Source organism: Mobula hypostoma, chromosome 1 (genome assembly GCF_963921235.1).
Source record: "Mobula hypostoma chromosome 1, sMobHyp1.1, whole genome shotgun sequence".
In the NCBI taxonomy this organism is placed as follows: Eukaryota; Metazoa; Chordata; class Chondrichthyes; order Myliobatiformes; family Myliobatidae; genus Mobula; species Mobula hypostoma.
In genome coordinates this window covers 15724341-15746645 of record NC_086097.1, presented here as the reverse complement: position 1 = coordinate 15746645, position 22305 = coordinate 15724341, and the positions used below count along the sequence as shown (strand labels likewise).

At 44.0% G+C, this 22305-nt stretch overlaps 1 protein-coding gene across 1 annotated transcript in view; it reads right to left on the bottom strand.

Annotated features, from left to right (window-relative positions):
• fbln5 (fibulin 5) overlaps positions 1 to 22305 on the bottom strand; it is a 121285-nt gene that overhangs the window by 13353 nt on the left and 85627 nt on the right. Inside the window, exons 5-8 of the mRNA XM_063043816.1 lie at positions 18304 to 18426; positions 15891 to 16007; positions 13991 to 14110; positions 777 to 899 (exon numbers count right to left, since the gene is read on the bottom strand). Of these exons, the coding sequence (XP_062899886.1) occupies positions 777 to 899; positions 13991 to 14110; positions 15891 to 16007; positions 18304 to 18426 (483 nt within the window). The remainder of the gene's footprint in view (positions 1 to 776; positions 900 to 13990; positions 14111 to 15890; positions 16008 to 18303; positions 18427 to 22305) is intronic.

Genomic DNA, 22305 nt, shown 5'->3' with positions numbered 1-22305 from the left:
ACAAAAGCCTGAAGGTCTACGTTCAGTATTTTAGGAACAGCTTCTTCCCCTCGACCATCAGATTTCTGAATGGGCAATGAACACTGCCTCACTTTTCCTCTTTTGCACCATTTATTCATTGTAGCTCGTAGTATATTCAGTGCTTTGCACAGTACAGCTGCCACAGTACAACAGATTTCACAGCATATGTTAGTGATAATAAACCGGATTCTTACTCTGAAATGGTGAGGAAGTTATAATTTGTTGAATGGTAGGAAAGTCTCGAAGTCCATGCTTGCTCTGACATTTATAGTCATATCCTATCTATGCCTCTTGTAATTTCATCTATCTCCACCTCTGTAATTCCAGGGAAGACAAGCCCAGCCTAAGTGATCTCTTCCCATACTTGAAGTGTTCCAATCCAGTAAATAGCCTGGTGAATAGCTTCTGCACTTTTTCCAGCACAATTGCATCCTTCCTATAGTGTGGCGACCAGATCTGCACCCAGAACTGATGTCTGGGGTGTGTGTGTGTGTGTGTGTGTGTGTGTGTGTGTGTGTGTGTTTCCAAGTTTCCAACATCTGCAGAATCTCTTGTGTCCCTGTTTTATTTCATGTTGGAGCATGGAACCTTTCTCTTTGAGTCATTCTTCTCCCTCTCAGCCCTAGCCCTCTGGTAAACACCTGCAGATGGATGATATTTAACCACAGCCAGGGCCATCATGGGCCCGTGAGAACAACCTTCAAGAAACCAGCAGAGAGCATCAGCCTTGACGCGGTATTGGCGAGCGGCTTTACCTTGGCAGCTCCTGTTGTCGCTGTACATGGTGTAGCCTTGGGGGCAGATGCAGTAGTAGTCGCCTGGCTCGTTCACACACTGATGCTGGCAGAGGAACTCTGAGAAGCTGCACTCGTTGATATCTCGAAATAAGAACAAACACCTGGGTCAGAAACTGAGAACGACACGTCATTTTGTTGCACTGTCCTGGTGCTTGCTTTTCTATAATGTCAACACCCAACATTTACGTAAGAACATAGAACAGTACAGGCCCTTCGGCCCATGATGTTGTTGCAACCTTTTGACGTGCTCTAAGATCAATCTAACCCTTCCCTCCTTTATAGCCCACCATTTTTCTATCATCCATGTGCCTAAATAAGAGTTTCTTAAATGTCCCTAATATATCTACCACTACCTGGGCAAGTATTCCATGCACTCACCACTCTCTTGTAATTAACTTACCTCTGACACCCCCCTATACCTTCCTCCAATCACCTTAAAATCATGCCACCCTGCCCCCCCCCCCATATTGGCCACTTCCACCCTGGGAAAATTTCTCTGGCTCTCCACTTGATCTATAACACTTGTCACTTTACACCACAATCAAGTCACTTCTCATCCTCTAAAAAGCTCCAGCTTGCTCAATTTATCCTCTTAAGGCATGCTTTCCAATCGAACCATCATTATCTGCACCCTCCCTAAAGCTTCTACGTACTTTCTATAATTACCTCATATAGGAGAGTGTTTTGCACCATGTTTGACTTTAACAAACAGTCTCTTATTGAACTCAAGCAACACACACAAAATGCTGGAGGAACTCAGCAGGCCAGGCAGCATCTGTTTTGCTTGGATTTCCAGCACTTGCACATTGCCTTGTCTTATTGGTCTCAGTGGGTCAGTCAGCGTTTCGGGCCGAGATCCCTCATCATCAACATCAGACTGTTTATTCATTTCCATAGATGCTGTCTGACCTGCTGAATTCCTCCAGCATTTCTGTGTTTTGCCTTGAATTTCGAGCATCTGCAGATTTTCTCATGTTTGTTCTGACTCTTATTGAAATATGTATTTTAATAAATTAACTCACTTGATCTTCATATAACAGTGAGCAGAATGCACATATCTTAGATCTTTTACAAATTAAGTTTATTTTAGTTCAATATTATGCTACCTTAGTAAATACAAAGTGGGAAAGTTCTATTAAAACATAGCTTCTTCATGGACAAGGTCTGGCAGATTTCAGCTGGGACATAATACACTGGCTTTTCCTGTCATTTTCCCAGAGGGAAGGGGGTCCCTCATAAATGTGTAGGGGTATGACTTCAGTAAGCTGCTTCAGCACTTGTACAAATCCTGTCAAGAAGCTTGTTGGAGATCGCCTGAGAGCTTTCTCCTATGCCCACGATTCCCTGTACTAACATTGGCTCTGGTACTTATATTTGACCACTTTGGAGAGCCACACAAGATGAATGTATATTGTAGACACATGCGTGCATTCAAATCGCATTTGAATTGAAGGCCAGATTTATTCCTGCTGCTTTACATTAAATGCAACTCAGAACCTCTCCTTAATTAGAAAATAATGCGCTTCAATCCCAGTCTCAGATATGGAACCTATTAGGTACAATTCATCTCAGTTGTCCTGCGGCCAGTTTGATATGGATTTACAATAAAAGTTTGTTATTTTTGCTGCATTGACTCAAGACTACTGGAACCAACAGTCACTTGGATAAACTACTTAAGGTTGAATGAATACTGTTTTATAAGCGCTGTTTTGTAGCGCAGTGGTTAGCGCAACGCTTTACAATAGCCAGTTGTAAGGTAGCCGTTGGCTATAAGGAGTTTGTATGTACTCCGTTTCCGCCCCCATTCCAGTGAAGTATGGTTCAGGTTAGGGCTAGTGAGTTGTGGGCACGTTATGTTGAGGCTGGAAGCGTGGCGACACTTAAGACTGATTTATACTTCTGCGTCAACTCGACGCCGTAAGTACGGCGTTGCCACGAACCCTACGCAGAGCTTACACGGATCTCTACGCCGTAGCCTGATGCGCACCTGTCCCAGAATGTAACTATGCCTCGCAGCAACGCAGACTGCAGCAATTGTGATCGGTCCGCCTGGTAGCATCGCATTTCCTCCTACGCTGCAATAGCTTCCCATTGGCCGACTGAAGGGCAGGGAAGGAACTCTGGCTGCAATGCTTCCCATAAAGCTTTACAGTCCTCCGAAATTATGGAGGACACATTTCGCTTTTACGAAAAAAGACGCTCGCTTTAAACTTGTTTACCCCGAGAAAGACTACGATGACCATGAAGCCTTGCACGGGCAGGTGTGTGCGCATGCGCGATGTGCCCGAATTGCAGAGCGACGCAGACACACCAACACACAAGTATAAAAGCTCACAACGTGTGTAGGTCACTTGCGTAGGTTACAGCGTTGAGTTGACGCACAAGTATAAATCAGCCTTTACAGTCTGCCAAGCTCAATCCTCACTGATTTGATTTGATGCATATGATGCATTTCACTGTATGTTTTGATGCACGTGTGACAAATAAAACTAATCTTCTAATCTTACTTTAATCAGTTCTGACAATCATTTCTCCTAAATCCTGCATTGAAATCCCATTTAAAGATAAAGATCTGGGCACTACAGTATTGGAGCAGTTAGCACAATGTTATTATATCTCAGGGTGTCAGAATTTGGAGTTCAGTTCCAGAAAGTTTGTATGTTCCTTCTCGTGTGAGTGTGAGTTTCCTCCGGGTGCTCCAGTTTCCTTCCACAGTCCCAAGATGTGCCAGTTAGTAGGGTAATTGGTAGTTGTAAAATTTTCTGTGATTAGGCAAGGGTTAATCACTAGGTGGCGTGGTTTAGTGAGTTGGAGGGCCTGTTCTGATTCTAATTTAAATGCATAATGATTGAAAATGAGAAGAGCTTTACTCGGATCTTTTACAGAGGTTCCAATCCAACAAGGTTGATCTGGGAGGCTACCAAATGTAATCAATCCTGTGAGACATGGACTTCCTATTACATAGGGAATGGCATCAGGAAATACACAGCTCTACTCCTAGTGTGAAATGAAATAACACCAACACTCCAAATTGCAGTGCCCAGTTATGTTCTCAGTGTGACATGGAACAACTTCAGAGACAAACTGATTTTCCATTCATAAAGTTGAGAAAAAACAAGTTCACATTTTTGAATTTCTGACCCTGAGGGTGAACCTACTGGACTGCAATGAAATAAATTTGTTTACTGGGATCCTTCAGGGAGGAAATCTGTTGTCCTCATCTGCCTGGCCATTATATCTGCTCTCTAACCCAACTACCCACTTTCTTTGTTCAAAGGACAGCTAGGGATGAGCAATGATTGCTAATTTTGCCAATGACATCTGTGCTCTGAGAATGAAAAATTAAACAAATAAAATCCCCACTTAAAACTCAAAGAATTTATGCTAAGCTGAACACTTTTAAATTAACAATGCCATGTAAATACTGTATAACTTACACTAAGCTCCTGAATTTAAAAGTTATTACATTTTACCATATTAACAACAGAAATCTAAGTTTTTAATATTTAAAAAAAATTAGTTTATTTTCATTAAATATTTTGCTATATTAGTGAATACAAAGTGGGCACAACACTTTACAGTACCAACAGCCCAGGTTCTATTCCCGCTGCTGCTCATAAGGAGATTGTATGCCCTCCCTATAACTGTGTGGGCTTCCTCCGAATGTTCCAGTTTCCTCCCACAGTCTAAAGACTTACAGGTTAATTGGTCATTGTAAATTATCCTGTGGTAAGGTTAGGGTTACCGGGGGATTGCTGGATTCTCTGTTTCAGTAAATCAATATTAAATTAATCAATTTTGTTAACATTTTTCTTTCCAAAAATTGTTCATTTTATTGTAATACAAGAGTAGATAGCAGCCAGTTATTTATTTCTCTCAATAATCTCAAATAGGTGAGATGTAGATCTGATTGAAACCATGTAAGAAATAAATAGAAGTTTATATACAGTAGACCATAAGACCATAAGACAAAGGAGCAGAAGTCGGCCATTCGGCCCATCGAGTCTGCTCCGCCATTTTATCATGAGCTGATCCATTCTCCCATTTAGTCCCACTCCCCCACCTTCTCACCATAACCCTTGATGCCCTGGCTACTCAGATACCTATCAATCTCTGCCTTAAATACACCCAATGACTTGGCCTCCACTGCCGCCCGTGGCAACAAATTCCAAAGATTTACCACCCTCTGGCGAAACCTCAGAGAATATCTAAAGTTACTAATATTTCAAATTAGGCAATGAAAAGTACATTGTAAGTACATGTCTGGCACAGCATTGTGGGCCGAAGGGCCTGTACTGTGCTGTAGGTTTTCTATGTTTCTAAAATCATACAGAGGATTTAGCAGTTTAAAAATGGAATGGTGAGATAATTTTAGTGAAGGATGGGCTATAATCATAATTATATCAGTAAATGAGGCAGGTCACACTAACAGCTCAGCTATCCTGTCCCTCTGTGCAAAAACCATGAAGTCTATACCATAAGCATTGTTGTGGAAGGGCCAGAGGGTGGCGCTAATGACCACTTTCACCTGAATGTTATGGAAGCTCATTGGTGGTTGGTGCCACTATTATCCATTTTCAATCTTTATTTTTGCTGTGATTGTTCTTCAAGGACAAATCTCAGGAAATATGTGCTGCAATATGTACTTTATTTCACTCTCAAGTTCTTATCTGTTTAACTACATTCTGTTAAATTCCAATTTGGGGAGGAATGTACTTCAGAGATAAAAGCACTAGAAAGACTAATCACCAATATTAATTGCCTGTCTGTCTTGCTGCATTCCTGGCCAAGGATTTTGCTTTGCTTAAGTAGCAGGTAGTTATAGTATTACTGAGGTTAACAACCTTGTCAAGAATGAGCCCAACCTACAATTAATGATTAACCTAAGATTATTATTTAATGATCTGTCCCCTTCATCAACACAGCTTCTCCTAATATCAAGACAATATGCCCCTCGTTACCAATTTGCCTTTTCCTATGAGGACAATTAGACAGAAAACGTATAATGTTGCTTTAGAAAAGGAGTTGGAGTTTGTCAGAAGGGCACACTACTTCAATCTTAGAAGGATTCAAAGTTCAAAGTTCAAATTAAATTTTAGTGTCACCATATACAACCCTGAGATTCATTTTCTTCCGGGCATTCTCAATAAATCCAAGAACTATAATAGAAACAATGAAAGACTGCATTCAGCAGGGTAGACAACCAATGTGCAAAAGATAACCAAGTGTACAAATGCAAAAAGAATAAATAAATAAATAAACAAACAAACAATAAATAAATATTGAGAATATGAAATGAAGAGTCCTTAAAAGTGAGTCCATAGGTTGTGGGAACAGTTCAGTGATAGACAAGCAAAGTTGACTGAAGTTATCCCCTTTCGTTCGAGAGCCTGATGGTTGAGGGGCAATAACTGTTTCTGAATCTGGTGGTATGAGCCTTGAAGCTCCCCTACCTTGTTCCTGATGGCAGCAGTGAGAAGAGGGCATGAACTGGGAGTTGGGTGTCCCTGATGAGGAATGCTGCTTTCCTGTGACAGCACTCTGTTCAGATGTGCTCTATGGTGGGGTGGGCTTTACCCAAGATGGACCAGGCTCTATTCACTACTTTTTGTAGGATTTTCCATTCAAAGGTGTTGGTGTTTCCAGGCTGTGATGCAACCAGTCAATGTACTCTCCATTACAGATCTATAGAAGTCTGTCAAAGTTTTAGATGTCATGCCAAATCTTTGCAAATGCCAAAGAATTAGAGGCATTGTTATGCTTTTTTTCATAATTGCACATATGCTGAGTCCAGGCCAGATCCTCTGAAATATTAACTCTGAGGAATTTAAAGTTACTGACCCTCTCCATCTCTGATCCTTTGATGAGGACTGGCTCATGGACCTCTGGTTTCCACCCCCTGAAGTCAATAATCAGCTCCTTGGTTTTGCTGACAGTGAGTGAGAGGTTGTTGTGGCACCACTCAGCCAGATTTTCAATCTCCCTCCAATATGCTGATTCATCACCACCTTTGATCTGGCCAATGACAGTGGTGTCATCAGCAAACTTGAATATAGCATTGGGCCTGTGCTTAGCCACAGAGTCCAGAGTGTAACGCTAGTAGAACAGGGGGCTAAGCACACAGCCTTGAACTGCACCTGTGCTAATGGACATTGTGGAGGAGATGCTGTTGCCAATCTGTACTGACTGGGGTTACACGTTCAAATTCAACCCGAAAGGAGGAGATAAATATCCACTGAATACATAAAGGATTAAAGAGGTGTAGGAGTTTCCTGTTGCTGCAAATGTGGGTGTGTGGGTGGGTGGGTGGGAGGGGATGTGTTCCTTCAAGTTTGGGATGAAAGCACTCAGGCTTGTCATGTTAGAGACTATAACAGAATCATGCAACATGGGATCAGATCCTTGAATCCAACTGGTCCAAGATTCCATTTGTCCATACTTGGCCCATACCCCTCTAAACCTTTCCCACCCACGCACCTTTTCGAGTGCCTTATAAATGTCATTAATGTACATGTCTCTGTCAGCTTGTACCCTACGTTGACCAACTTCTGGGTGAAAAAAGTTGCCCTTCAAGTTCCTATTAAACCTGTTCCCTAAATCCATATCCTCTAGTTCTTCGTTCCTCAACCCTGGGAAGGAAACCTATGTGCATTCAACCCAGGGTGTCACAGTAGTGTAGTGGTTAGTGCACCTTTTTGCTATGACCACATGGGTTTCCTTCAAACTCTCTGTAATTACTCTTCTCTTCAATAGGAAATATTAGATAAACAAAGCATTTTTTGTTCGGCCAACAGGGTCTGGTTGGGAAGAGCAGGAATGGAGGAGGGCATTGTTTCCACAATAAAGCTTCCAATCACCAAAATGATGAAATAGTGTGAACTTTACGCAAGACTAAAATAACCTGCAGCCCTCAGAAAGTTGAGCCTTTATCAATAAAACTAAACAGTAGCATTGTGTAGAAGAGTTTCAAAGCTAACTGTGGTTAATATAAACCCAATGATAAATTAGTCAATCCCCAGAGAAAAATAGATGTTATCATTAATAAACATTTTTGTACAAATTAATCACCTCAATTCCCAAGTAAAATATTAGTTTGAATTACATAATTTCCTGCAGGATTTATTTTCCCAATGAAAGAATTTCTGAACTATATCGCACAGCTGTGGCTTGCCTGAAGCAACATGGCAACACTTGTTGCTAAAGACAACAAGGTGTTGGTTAAAAAATATTAGTGAATAAGAGTTTGCTTTTAAAAGAGACCTTCTTTAGTAGTAATCACAGTGAGCATAACGAACAAAATACTTAACCTTAATTTTATTCACTTACCACATTTTTTAATTAAATAAAATTTATTTTATATCCACATAAAGTATGCCGGTATAAAATTCAGTTTCTAACATATACGTTTATCGGTGTGCTAATTCTCTTCTCTACAGGATTTATTTACTTCACCAGATTTAACTAGAACTAGATGGATATTTTCCCAAATTAATTGTAAATAAATGATTCATCCTCAGTTGGCAAGTAAATCCTTTTAATACCCTTTCCTATCTATCTTTTTTAAATTATATAGTTACATAGAAACATAGAAAACCTACAGCACAATACAGGCCCTTCGGCCCACAAAGCTGTGCCGAACATGTCCTTACCTTAGAAATTACTTAGGGTTACCCATAGCCCTCTATTTTTCTAAGCGCCATGTACCTATCCAGGAGTCTCTTAAAAGACCTTATCGATTCCACCTCCACTACTGCCACCGGCAGCCCATTCCACGCAACTACCACTCTCAGCGTAAAAAACTTACCCCTGATATCTCCTCTGTACCTACTTCCAAGCACCTTAAAACTGTGCCCTCTTGTGCTAGGCATTTCAGCCCCGGGGAAAAAGCCTCTGACTATCCACACGATCTGTGGTAAACCATATATATGTTGTAACTGGGTTAACTGTCTGGACACGCCCCTCTGCTGATTGCCCCGTGGCTCCTCCCACAGGTTCCTGAATAAAGTTGTTTCGCCTTGCCCTTCCCCCTCAGTCCGGGGACAGACACTCACAGTGGAGGTCGTATTGTACAGTGAATAAGAGCCTTTCAGTATTTTACCCAACCTCAGTCTTTTGGAGTTATTGAAGGTACTTCAATTTTATTCGCTGTACATTTTAAAGTATGGAACATGCTTTGAGACCCGACAAGTTAGACCCGATCTGCAAATACCTGAAGCTGGAAATGCTTTCAAACTCTGGCTGGCCTGCTTCGAAGCGTACCTAGAGGAGATTAAAGCAACCCACCCTGTAGCGAAGCACAGAGTTCTACTCTCCAGGGTCAGTCCACGGGTCTACTCGATGATCAGAGACCAGCAGACCTACGACGGTGCGGTGAGCGCACTCAAGGGACAATACCTGCGGCAGATAAACAGCGTCTATGCTCGGCATTGCTTAGCGACACGGCAACAACGGTCCGGGGAATCAAGTGCTGAGTTCGTCCAGGCCCTACGGACACTCGTGCGAGCCTGCAACTGCCAGGAGCTGATGGCGGCGCAGCATGCAGAGCTCCTAGTGAGAGATGCCTTCATCACGGGGACCAGGTCAGTGTATGTGCACCAGCAGCTGTTGGAAAAAGCCGATTTTACCTTAAGTTCGGCAATCGAGCTGGCCGACACGCTGGAGGCCACTCTGTATAACTCCGAGGCTCTCCAGGCATGTGATCCCCCCACGGCCTCATGGGTGCCGCAGACCCCGCAACCTGCCGGCGAATCAGCCTCAGCTGCCGCCAGTCACGAGTCCACGAAGTGCTACTTCTGCAGACTCAAGAAGCACCCCCGGAAACGCTGCCTGGCTCGACAAGCTACCTGCTCCAGCTGCGGAAAGAAGGGCCATTTCGCCAAGGCCTGTAAGTCCAAATTGCGAGCGGGATCGAGCAGCACCACGTGCGAGACATGGGGGTCGACATCTTGCCTGCCACCATTTTCCCTGCACGCCGCCACCACGTGCGAGACATGGGGACGGCCATCTTGGTCGGCACCCCCTCCCACCAACGGGTGCTCATGGGGCACCCCACCGTGCCAGACCACGACAGCGACTCAACCCTGGCCTCCGTGACCCTCGACCAAAGCGCTCCCCACCAGCTCGCAAGGTCATGATGGACATCCTGGTGGAGGGGTGCAGGACGAGCTGCCTCGTTTGACACAGGCAGCACAGAGAGTTTTATCCACCCGGACACGGTGCAGCATTGCAGACTCGTGATATGGCCGGTAAGTCAAAGGGTCACCATAACTTCTGGGTCGCATACAACTGACATCCGGGGGGGGGGGGGTTGTGTAGCGATGCTAGTGGTGCAGGGCACAGAATATCATGACTTTACATTACTGGTCATGCCTCAACTGTGTGCCCCCGTGCTATTGGGGCTCAACTTTCAGAGCCACCTGAAAAGCGTGACAATGAAGTATGATGCGCTCCTCCCACCAATTACTGTCGTAAATCCCCAGTTTTGTAGGGATACGTCACATACCTCGCTACTGACCACACACACACACCGACCCGCACATCTCACCCAACACCATGTCAACTGCTGCACTACCGACGCCACTTGTGACCTCTCCACCCTCAGGATCCCTCCCCCAACACTGTTCACCAACCTGACCCCTGACTGTAAACCTGTGGCAACTAAAAGCAGGAGGTACAGCGCTGGGGACAGAGCCTTCATTAAGTCGGAGGTGCAGCGGCTGCTCAGGGAGGGGGTCATTGAGGCAAGCACAAGTCCTTGGAGGGCACAGGTGGTCATTGTTCGGACCGGGGAGAAAAATAGGATGGTCATGAACTATAGCCAGACCATCAATAGGTTCACGCAGCTCGACACATACCCTCTACCCCGCATCGCGGATATGGTCAATCAGATAGCACAGTACAAGGTGTACTTGACCATAGACCTAAAATCCACTTACCATCAGCTCCCCATCCGCTTGGAGGACCGCCCTTACACCACCTTTGAGGCAGACGGCAGGCTTTATCACTTCCTGCGCGTCCCCTTCGGTGACACGAATGGTGTATCTGTCTTCCAGAGGGCAATGGACCGGATAATGGACCAGTACCAACTGAAGGCCAAGTTCCCATATCTGAATAACATCACCATCAGTGGTCACGACCGGCAGGATCACGACAACAACCTCCAAAAGCTTTCAATCTCACCTATAACAAGGACAAGCGTGTATTTGGGACCACCCGACTTGCTATCCTTGGGTGTGTCGTGGAGAATGGAGTCATTAGCCCTGACCCTGACCGTATGTGCCCCCTGTTGGAACTCCCTCTTCCCAACACCCTCAGAGCCCTCAAAAGGTGCCTGGGCTTCTTTTCATATTACGCCCAATGGGTCTCTAACTACGCAGACAAGGCCCACCCCCTGGTCAAGTCCACCACACGATCAATGCCTCTTATTATCTTGTACACCTCTATCCGGTCACCTCTCATCCTTTGTCTCTCCAAGGAGAAAAGGCCGAGTTCACTCAACCTATTCTCATAAGGCATGCTGCCCAATGCAGGCAACATCCTTGTAAATCTCCTCTGCACCCTTTCTATGATTTCCATGTCCTTCCTGTAGTGAGGCGACCAGAACTGAGCACAGTACTCCAAGTGGGGTCTGACCAGGGTCCTATATAGCTGCAACATTACCTCTCGGCTCCTAAATTCAATCCCATGATTGATGAATAAAAATATGTTTTATTTTTGATGGGCTGATTTTTTCCCCAGTGAAGTCATTGCAGCCGACTGAACTACACGGGGCTCCAAGGTAACGTAGCAATTAGCACGCTGCTATTGTGGCTCGTGGCGCTCCAGAATTCGGAGCTCAATCCGGCACCGTCAGTAAGGAGCTCGTACGTTCTCCCCGTGACTGCGTGGGTCTTTGCTTCGAGCACTCTGGTTTCCTCCCACAGTCCAAAGATGTACCGGTTAGTAGGTTAATTGGCCAATGTAAAATGTCCTGGCTAGTGTTAAATCAGTGGGTTGCCGAACAGAACAACTCATTGGGCCAGAACGGCCTTTCCTATCTATTCTATTTAAGCTATTTGTTTATGGACTGTTTTGTTCAGTAATGTCATTGCTAGTGCCACCTATGCATTATCTTTACACCTCATAAATTTATATATGATAGGAGATTAGATTTAGCTTGAGTTATCGCCTGTACATCAAAACATTGAAACACTCAGTGAAATTCCTCAGATCAGTGAGGATTGTGCTGTGCTGTGCTGTGCTTCAGGCACGAACATTGCACGCCCACAGCTCACTAATTCTCACCGTGCATCTTTGGAATGTAGGAGGAAACTGGAGCACCGGGAGGAAACCCACGTGGTCACTTGGAGAATGTACAAACTCCTTACACACAGCAGTGGGAATCGAACCCCCGATCGGTGATCACATGCACTGTAAAGTGGTTGTGCTGACGGCTGTGCTACTGAGCCGCCCCAGTCACATCTCCTCTTAATTCTCCTGATTTCTAGGGAGAACAGACCTCGTCCCTCTGGTCTCTTTTCATAACTGAGCTGCTCCATCTCATTCAACATCCCTCCCTCCTCTTCTTTTCAATGTCCTGACTAATGACAATCGGTATCCCATCACCTTTGTACCTATGTTATTAACTGGCACTACCACACTCAAGGATAATTGGACTTGTACCCCAAGCTTTCACTGTACTTCAGAACTCAGAAAGTGGGCTAGGTTCTGACTTTTACCACAGTGAAAGGGAACTGGCACAACATGTCACATCTCCTACTGTTTGTAGCCTCCTCTAAGTAGATCCACAAACTGGACTAATCGCACATCATTCATTAAACACTTTAACAGTTTTCTTTTCCATCCCCTTTGATTGCCACAGAAGCAACTGGCAGAAAATGAATCCCTGCTTCGTTGACCCCAATTTATTTATTTTTATTTATTTAACGATACAGCGTGAACAGACCCCCCGGCCTGAGTTACACTGCTCAGCACATTCAATCCTGGACTAATCAGCAGACAATTTATTAACCTACTAACCAGTACATCTTTGGACTGTGGGAGGAAACCAGAGCACCCGGAGGAAACCCACACAGTCACAGGGAGAACGTACAAACTTCTCACAGATAGCGTCATAATTGAACTGCCAACTGTGTCACCCGGAGCTGTAATAGCATCGCACAGATCGCTACGCTACCATGGCGCAGTGCATGTGAATTGAGCTAAGGGAAGAAGTGAGTAGGTGCTAAGGCAAGGTTAACAGTCAAAACTTTCACTGAACTCATGCGCCTATATACCAATGTACGGGCTTCGGTGTGGTTAGCAAAGACCCAAAAAGCTGAGAGAGCTATTGTGTTACAAAATCAAACATACTTTAACAGCAGAAAGATGAGACAAAGAATCAAAGCCATGTTAAACAGTTTCAAGATTCAAGATTCAAACTCCAAGATCTTATAAAATTTTCCACAGTTGTAAACAAACTTCATAGAAATCAGTCAATAAGTGACAATAATGAACGTTATCACAAGGTTGTGTTTCCTTTGTCTTTCTTGATATTTTCCTTGTCTCACAGGGTACACTCCAAATTTTAGACTACTTAGACTGAGATAATGAAGATTATATACAATGATCTTTCCTTTCTGATATCTGGCCCTAATTCATGAGTAAATCTGCACATTATTGTACCCACAGCCTGAGTTCAGTTCCCATCACTGTCAGCAAGGAGCTTGTATGTTCTTCCTGTGATTGTACGGGTTTCCTCCAGGTGTTGTAGTTTCCTCCCACATTACAAAGGTTTAGTACGGTTACCCGGATAATTGGTCACAAGGGTGTAAATGGGCAGTGCAGGCTCATTGGGCCGGAAGGGCCTGTTACTGTGCTGCATCTTTAAATAAATAAATTAAACAATTTAGCAAGTAGACCGACAGATAAAAGATTGTGCAAACTCACTGGCTGTAAATCAAATGGGTGTTTTTGGTTGCCAAGTGCTGGAGCATCACAGACATGCATGAGAAATGGTCTTGGGATCGTTGTCAGCGGCAACCCTAACTCCGCCTGACCAACCATGAAGTATTAGTGGTAGCAAAATGATAGCGTGGTTCGTACATTAAGTTCAGGTGAGACCCTTGACAGGAATGGGAGGCAAAGCCAGCTCTCAAAGATAAAAAATTGAACCCTCTTATTCCATTGCTTACCATCACAGCCCATTCCCTCTGAATTTAATTCATATCCAGTATCACAGCGACAGAGGAAGGAACCGTAGGTGTTGATGCATTGTTGTCCACAGGGATTTTCTCCAGCGCACTCATCCACATCTATAGCAGGATGGCAAGGCATCAAAAGAACATCAGTGTCAAAGTTCAAAGTAAATTTATTATCAAAGTACATATACGTCCCTATACACGATCCTGAGTTTCATTTGGTCATCTGTTGTATCATCATTTATAAAATGTACCTTATCCTCTGCAGAAAATTGTCCAGAAGTTTAGATGATAACGAAGAGTCAAAGATACAGTCCTGCACAAAAATGTTAGGGACATATTTTTGCAAGGGGAGCTTAAGACTTTTGCATAGTACTGTAGTAATCCTACGTATTGCACTGTACCACTGACATAAAAAAAATCACAGCATTTAATTTTGGTAAGGTGGATGTGGAGAGGATGTTTCCTATGGTGGAGGTGTCCAGAACTAGAAGGCACCTCCTCAAAATTGAGGGGCAACCCTTTAAAACAGAGTTAAGGAGGAATATTTTTAGCCAGACTGTAGTGAATCTATGGAATGCTCTGCCAGCTATTTTAATTCCAATCCCCAATCCTATTCTGGTATGTCAGTCCATGGCCTCCTCTACTGTTACTCTCACATTGGAGGAGCAACACCACATATTCCATCTAGGCAGATTCCAAGCTTCAAAGATTCAAAAGATTCAAAAAACTTTATTGTCATTCTAACTGTACATCAGCTCTGCAGGGCAGAATGAGACAGTGTTTCTCAGGAGCAGTGCAATCATAACATAACAAACGCAACACTAAATAATAATTTAGGCCTTCAAAGCCTTCAAGGCCTTCCTTTTCAAAAGGATCCTTTATCAACATTAGACCCCAGTCAGTAGGGATCAGCAACAACTCCTCAATGATCATCAAGCTCACTGCACCACAAGGATGCGAGCTTAGCCCCCTGCTCGGGTCTCTTTACACCCCTTGGCTGTGGGTCACCAGCACAGTTCCTTAAGGTTGCCATAGGCCGGGGTGGGAGGTGGGGATGATAATGGGGATAATCTCCCACTACCTCTTAAATGCTCCCAGTGGTGTGTGTCTCAAATAGCCTCTGACAACCAAGTCCAGCTCCTGGACTTCATGTGTGGCTATGCTGCTAAGCCTGGCAGAACCATTTCTACTGACAGGAGAAGGGGCGAAGGTGGGATACTGGAGACTTAAAACCAGTCACTTCGTGCAGATGCGGCTCGTCAGCCGTGGTTGGCAGATCACCGAGGAGAAGGAAATCTGTGATCTTAAGCCTCCACTGGCTTGCTGCTACACCCAATCATGGGGAAGGCTTCAGGAATAAACGCTGAGGGAAAAGTCTGGAACTAGAATCCCAAAGGCAGTCCTACGTTGAGTTCAACGCTGACTGGCAACTCCTGCGACACCACTGGTGTCAAACTGTATCGGTTTCTCTTGTTCCTCGGATTCTTCAGTTGAGTGGAGCAGGGGGAGGATGGAGTCGGTTACATGGGCAATAGCTTGGTCTCACATCATACCGCTCAACTCTGCTTACTGGCTTCCGTGTGACAGCTGGGACCCAACATCCATGGTTGACCCCACCCAACAGAGGGCTAAGTCACTAGTGAACTCAACATCCAACATCCAAGAACTCAGCTGATTTCTAAAGCTACTCCAGGAGGCCTTCAATGTATTGTAACACTTCAAAGTTCAAAGTAAATTTATTATCAAAGTATTTACATATGTCACCATATACAGTACTACCTTGGGATTCATTTTCTCGCTGGCATTCACAGTAAAATAACGAAATACAATAGAATCAATGAAAATCTCCACACAAACAGAGTTGGGCGAACTGATACTGAAATCTCACTACCTTGGCATGATCTCCCATCAGGATTGAGGAGGAAGCCAGAATTACACTGGCAGGAGTAGGAGCCAGCAATGTTAGCGCACAGTTGCTGGCAGTATCCATGCCGACACTCGTCGATGTCTGAGAGGGGAACAGAGTTCAGTGTCAGTGAAGAAGCGATGTACTTCCACAAGAAGATAGAAATATTATACATTAGAAATTCAAGACTCTTTTGAGTGAATCCCGCTACTTATGTTAAAAATAATTTGCCCATCTCTATGTCAGAAAATGAGCATAAATCATAAGAAGTGGATCCAGGTGAGACCAATCAACCCTGGAGCCTGCTTAGCAGATCATTGTAGTCATAGTTAACCCTTTCATTCCTAACTGCAGCATGAGTCAGTAACAAGGAAGGCAGACACAATGTTAGCATTCATTTCGAGAGCAGCAGAATATAAAAGCCAGGATGTAACGTTGAGGTGTTATAACATATTGGTAAGACCATATCTGGAGCATTGTTAACAATTCTGGACTCCATAGCTAAGGATGTGCTGGCATTGGAGAGGATACAGAGGAGGCTCATGAGAATAATTGCAGGAATGAAAGGGTTAATGTGTGAAAAGGGTTTGTTGGCTCTGGACCAGTACTCGCTGGAGTTAAGAAGAACGAGGGAAGTTTTCGTTGAAATTTAGCAAACATTAAAAGGCCAAGATAGAGTGGGTGTGCAGATAATGGTTCCAATGGTAGGTGAGTCTGGGACCACAGAGCACAGCCTCAAGGTAGAAGGATGTCCCATTAGAACAGAGACGTGAAGGAACTTCTTTAGCCAGAGGGTGGTGAATCTGTGGAATTTGTTGCCACAGGCCGCTGTGGAGGCCAAGTTATTGTGTATATTTAAAGCAGAGGGGAATAGGTGCTTAAATTGCACGGACATCAAAGGGAAAGGGAGGAGGCAGGAGAAGGGAGTTGAGAGGTGCTGCGGTAGTGTAGGAGTTAGCGCGATGCTATTACAGTCCAGGGCATTGGAACTTGAAGTTCAATTCTGAAACATGTATAAGGAGTTTGTACTTTCTCCCCCTGACCATGTAGGGGTCAATCAAAAGGTGTACTAGTTAGTAGGTTAATTGGTCACTGTAAATTGTTCTGTGATTAGGCTAGGGTTAAATAGGTGGGTTACCGGGTGGTGCGGCTAACTGGGCCGGAAGGGCCTGTTCTCTAAATAAATAAATAAATAAATCAGGCATGATGGAATGGCAGAGCAGACTCGATGGGCCAAATAGTCTAATTCTGCTTCTATGCCTGATGGTCTTATGGGAGGTGCGATGATCTGGGAGGCACGGACTGAAATCGGGGCACCGTAGTATTTTGGTATTGGAGGGCAAAGCAACCCATTGGTTCTTTTCTCAATCTCAAAACAGACACTGATCAAAGGAATCATATCTGGGATTTTGGGGAGCTTATTGAAGTGCTAGGCTTTGATCAGTCTGAGCATTCAGTGGGATTGATTGGGATGTGATGTGGTGTGGTCTGACCTTGATCTGGTTTTGAGAAGGGCCAGGATAGGCTGGTCAATGTCTGGGAGTCTGGTTTCAATAGTGCAGAGGTTAAACATAGAAACATAGAAAACCTGCAGCACAATACAGGCACTTCAGCCCACAAAGTTGTGCAGAACATGTCCCTACCTTAGAAATTACTAGGGTTACCTAGAGCCCTCTATTTTTCTAAGCTCCATGTACCTATCCAAAAGTCTCTTAAAGAGAGTATATAGCTGGAACCTAAAGCGGAGGGGAATGGTCCAACCCAGACAATAGGATGATAGTCAAGAGCAAGAAACAGTGTCAGCTTGGATTGGCAAGGGGTCAGAAGCTAAGAGTGGAAATGGGTCTAGGTAGGATCTGCAGATCTGTTTGGCAGCTACTGTATGACATGACAACTTGAAGGAGTCCTTCCAAGTCTGAAATTGGGTTCTGGCTGAGATCAGGAGAACTTTCCATCCAGAATCTTTGGAATTCATTGCCACAGGCTGTGAAGGCCAAGTTTTTATGTAATTTTAAGGCAGAGGTTGATAGATTCTTGATTAGTCAGGGCATGAAGGGATACAGGGAGAAGGCAGGAGATTGATTCTGAGAGGAAAAATGGATCCGCCATGATGAAATGGCAGTGCAGTCTCGAATGGGCCAAGTGGCCTAATTCTGCTTCTATATCTTATTGTTTCATGGGTAGGGCCATCAATTGGATCTGTATTGTCTGATTGACCCCTACATGGACATCTAATTGCAATCCCATATGTTCTGATTCCTGCTGACTGTGAACAATTCCACTCAACTCTCATCCCAACTGCAAATTCTAGCAATGGGCCATCAGCCCTCGACTCTGTTACTGAGCAAGGACCCCGGCTTTCATTCCTTCACTTACCTCAGGATGAACTCAGACTTACCCATACACTGCCCGTCAGCTAACCAGTAACCTTCTGTGCAGGAACAGCTGTAGCCTCCCTCTGTGTTAATGCAGATCTGCGAGGGATTACATTGGTGAGTTCCTGCCGTGCATTCATCAATATCTGTACAGGAGAAGGAAGTCAAGCTCAACGTTAATGTCATACGCAGAAGAACATGTATGTATAGGGGCAGCAGTGTCACAGGCACATGGCGTTAGAGGTGCATTTGCAAGAAAAAAATACAACTGAAACATAAATTGTACTAAATTATATAAGAAAGAACACTATCAGAACAAAACAAAGTCCATTGCAGTATAAAGTGCCCATAGAGTTGTTCGGCTGAGGTAGCAATGAGAGCTGAGCAAATTGGTTCAGAAACCAGTTTGTTGTCCTTGAACCTGGTGGGGAGGGAATCAAAGCTTCTGTGCCTCCTGCTGATCATAGTTATGAGAAGATGGAATAAATGTATTTATTGAGATATACAGCATGGAATGAGCCATATGGTCCTGCAACCCTCCGTTTTAACACTAGCCTGATCACAGCACTACCTACAATGACCAACTTACCTATTAACTGATACGTCTTTGGACTGTGGGAGGAAACAAGAGCACCTGGAGGAAACTCACTCACACACACACAAACCCCTTACAGATGGTTCCAGAATTGAACTCGGATATCCAGAATGGCCTGAGCTGTAATAGTATCATGCTAACCACCATAGATCATGAGGGTACTTGATGATGAATGTTGCCTTCTTGTCTCAGCATCCCATGCAAACTCTTCTGATTGTGGAAAGGGAGATATTATACAGGGTATAAAGAGAGTGAAAAGAAAATGCAAAATCAAAACAAGTCTAACAATGGTTAGACTTTTTCTGTTGAGAGTGGGTAAGATTCAAACAAGAGGGCATGAGTTGAGAATTAGAGGACAAAAGTTTCGGGGTAACATGAGGGGGAACTTCTTTACTCAGAGAGTGGTAGCTGTGTGGAACGAGCTTCCAGCAGAAGTGGTTGAGGCAGGTTCGATGTTGTCGTTTAAAGTTAAATTGGATAGATATATGGACAGGAAAGGAATGGAGGGTTATGGGCTGAGTGCAGGTTGGTGAGACTAGGATAGGGTAAGAGTTCAGCACGGACTAGAAGGGCCGAGATGGCCTATTTCCATGCTGTAATTGTTATATGGTTATTATATAATGCTAAAAAAGATATAATCATGGTAGATCAAGAAATGGTCCATAGTGCACCATTACTGTGATAGGATTGGGGTTGTGCTGAAGGTTGTAGGAAAATAGCTGTTCCTGAGCCTGGTGCCAGGGATTCCAGGCATTTGTACCTCCTGTCTGATGGTAGCATACAGGGGGTGTTGAAGCTGTGCTTAGCCACACAGCTGAGGGTGTAAAGAGACCCGAGCAGGGGGCTAAGCTCACATCCTTGTGGTGTAGTGAGCTTGATGATCATTGAGGAGTTGCTGCTGATCCCTACTGACTGGGGTCTGATGTTGATAAAGGATCCTTTTGAAAAGGAAAGCCTTGAAGCTTGGTGGAAAGCCTGACAAATGGCAATGGCAGATTTCAGATGAAACGTTAAAGACACAGAAAGCAACATTAGCATTCTCTCGGATACTGGGGTCGTAGTCCTCAAAATTCAGCCCAGCTGGGCCAGCAACGTTGTGTGGCTGCAGACTCTGAGTACGGCAATGCCATGCAGTCAGGAGGAGGGCAGGGAATGTGTTTCAAGCAGCTCCTTGGGGATAACGTAAAGAATTGGAACACCGGCATCAATGTGTATATTGATTGGCCTGGTATCACTAGAAGGACTGAGATAAGCTGCAGGAAACTCAACACTCTGACAGAGAAATGCAAAAGCAAGACAGGCAGATCGGATGGCATCCCAGATATATCCCAGACCCATGAGAATACAGATCCATAATTTCTTGAAAGTGACGTCATAGGTGGATAGGGTCATAAAGAGAGATTCCAGCACATAGGCCTTCATAAATCAAAATATTGAGTACAGGAGTTAGAATGTTATGTTGAAGTTTTGTCAGACATTGGAGAGGCCTAATTCGGAGTATCGTGTACAGTTCTGGTCACCTACTTACAGGAAAGAAATCAATAAGACTGAAAGTGTATGGAGAAAAATTTACAAGGATGTTGCCAGGACTTGAGGTTTTGAGTTATAAGGAAAAGTCGAACAGGTGAGCACTTTATTCCCTGGAGAATTGGAGAATGGGGGGAAATTTGATAGAGGTATACAAAATTATGAGGGATATAGATTGGGTAAGTGTTAACCAGGCACTTTCCACTAAGGTTGGGTGAAATTACAAAGACCTGGAGGTCATAGGTTAATCTCTTACCTATGAGGTTGAAAGGTGAAATGTTTACCTGGGGGCCGGGGCGGTCTTCACTCAAAGGGTGGTGAGAGTGTGGAATGAGGGAGATTGAAAGTTTGGCTGAGTGCTGTCATAACAACAATCCCTCACTCAGTGTCAGCAAAACCAATGAACAGATTGTAGACTTCAAGAGAGGAAAACCAGAGGTCCATGAGCCAGTAATCATTAGGGGATCAGAAGTGGGTGGGGCTAGTAACTTTAAATTCCTGGGTGTCACTATCTCAGAGGACCTGTCCTGGACCCAGCATGTAAATGCAATTGTGAAGAAAGCAAGGCAGCCTCTACTTCCTCAGGAGTCTGCAGATGTTTGGCATGACATCAAAAACTTTGACAAACTTCTATAGATGTGTAATGGAGAGTATATTGATTGACTGGCTGCATCACAGCCTGACATGGAAACACTGATGCCATTGTACAGAAAATTCTACAAAAGTAGTGAATTCAGCCTAGTACATCATGGATAAAGCCCTGTCAACCATTGAACACATCTACATGAAATGCTGTTATAGGAAAGCAGCATCCATCATCAGAGATCCTCATCACCCAGGTCATGCTCTCTTCTTGCTGCTGCCATTAGGTAGAAGGTACAGGAGCCTCAGGACTCGCACCACCAGGTTCAGGAGCAGTTACTACCCCTCAAACATCAGGCTCTTGAACAAAGGGGATAACTACACTCACTTGACCATCCACCGAGATGTTCCCACAACCAACGATCTCACTTTAAGGACTACTTATCTAATTATCTCACATTCTCATTATTTATTGCTATGTATTTATATTTGCATTTGCGCAGTGTATTGTTTTCTGCACTCTTGTTGATCTTTCATCGATCCTGTTATAGTTACTGTTCTATAGATTTGCTGAGTATGCCCAATGGAAAAATGAATCTTAAGGTTGTACGGGATAACATGTATGTATTCTGATAATAAAATTTACTTTGAACTTTGTAGTTTAAGTTCATTGTCATCTAATTGTGTGTGTGTATGTATATATATGTATATATCTATATACGCACACACAGCTAAATGAAACTATGTTCCTTTGGACCACGATACATTCACAATACATATTATCACACACATAAAACAAAAATATTATCACAAATGAGTTAATGAAAATATAATCCAAACTGCATGTGAAGAGTGCAGCACAGGTAAACAGTAAACAGCTTGCTCTTCTAGTGACGAGACCTCGGTGGTGGCTGGGTATTAATTAGACTCACGGACTGGGGGAGGTCGCTTTTATCCAGTTTGACAGTCCTAGTCCTGATGCTCCTGTACCTCTTTACTGATGGTAGTGGATCAAAGAGATTATGGGATGGTTGGTAGGGATCCGCAGCAATGCTTTGGGCCCTTCATATACAATCCCCTGGTAAATGTCACCAGTAGTGGGGAGGGAGACCCTAGTGATTCTCTCAGTAGACTTTACAACAGTGAAGCTGCCAGTGCAAGTGGTGGGTGCAGCTTCAACTGCAACATTTGATAGAAGTTTGGATAGGTATATGGATGGGAGGGGAATGGAGGGCTATGGTCTGGGTGCAGATCAATGGGGCTAGACAGTTTGGCATGAACTCGATGGGCCGAAGGGCCTGTTTCTATGCTGTAGTGTTCT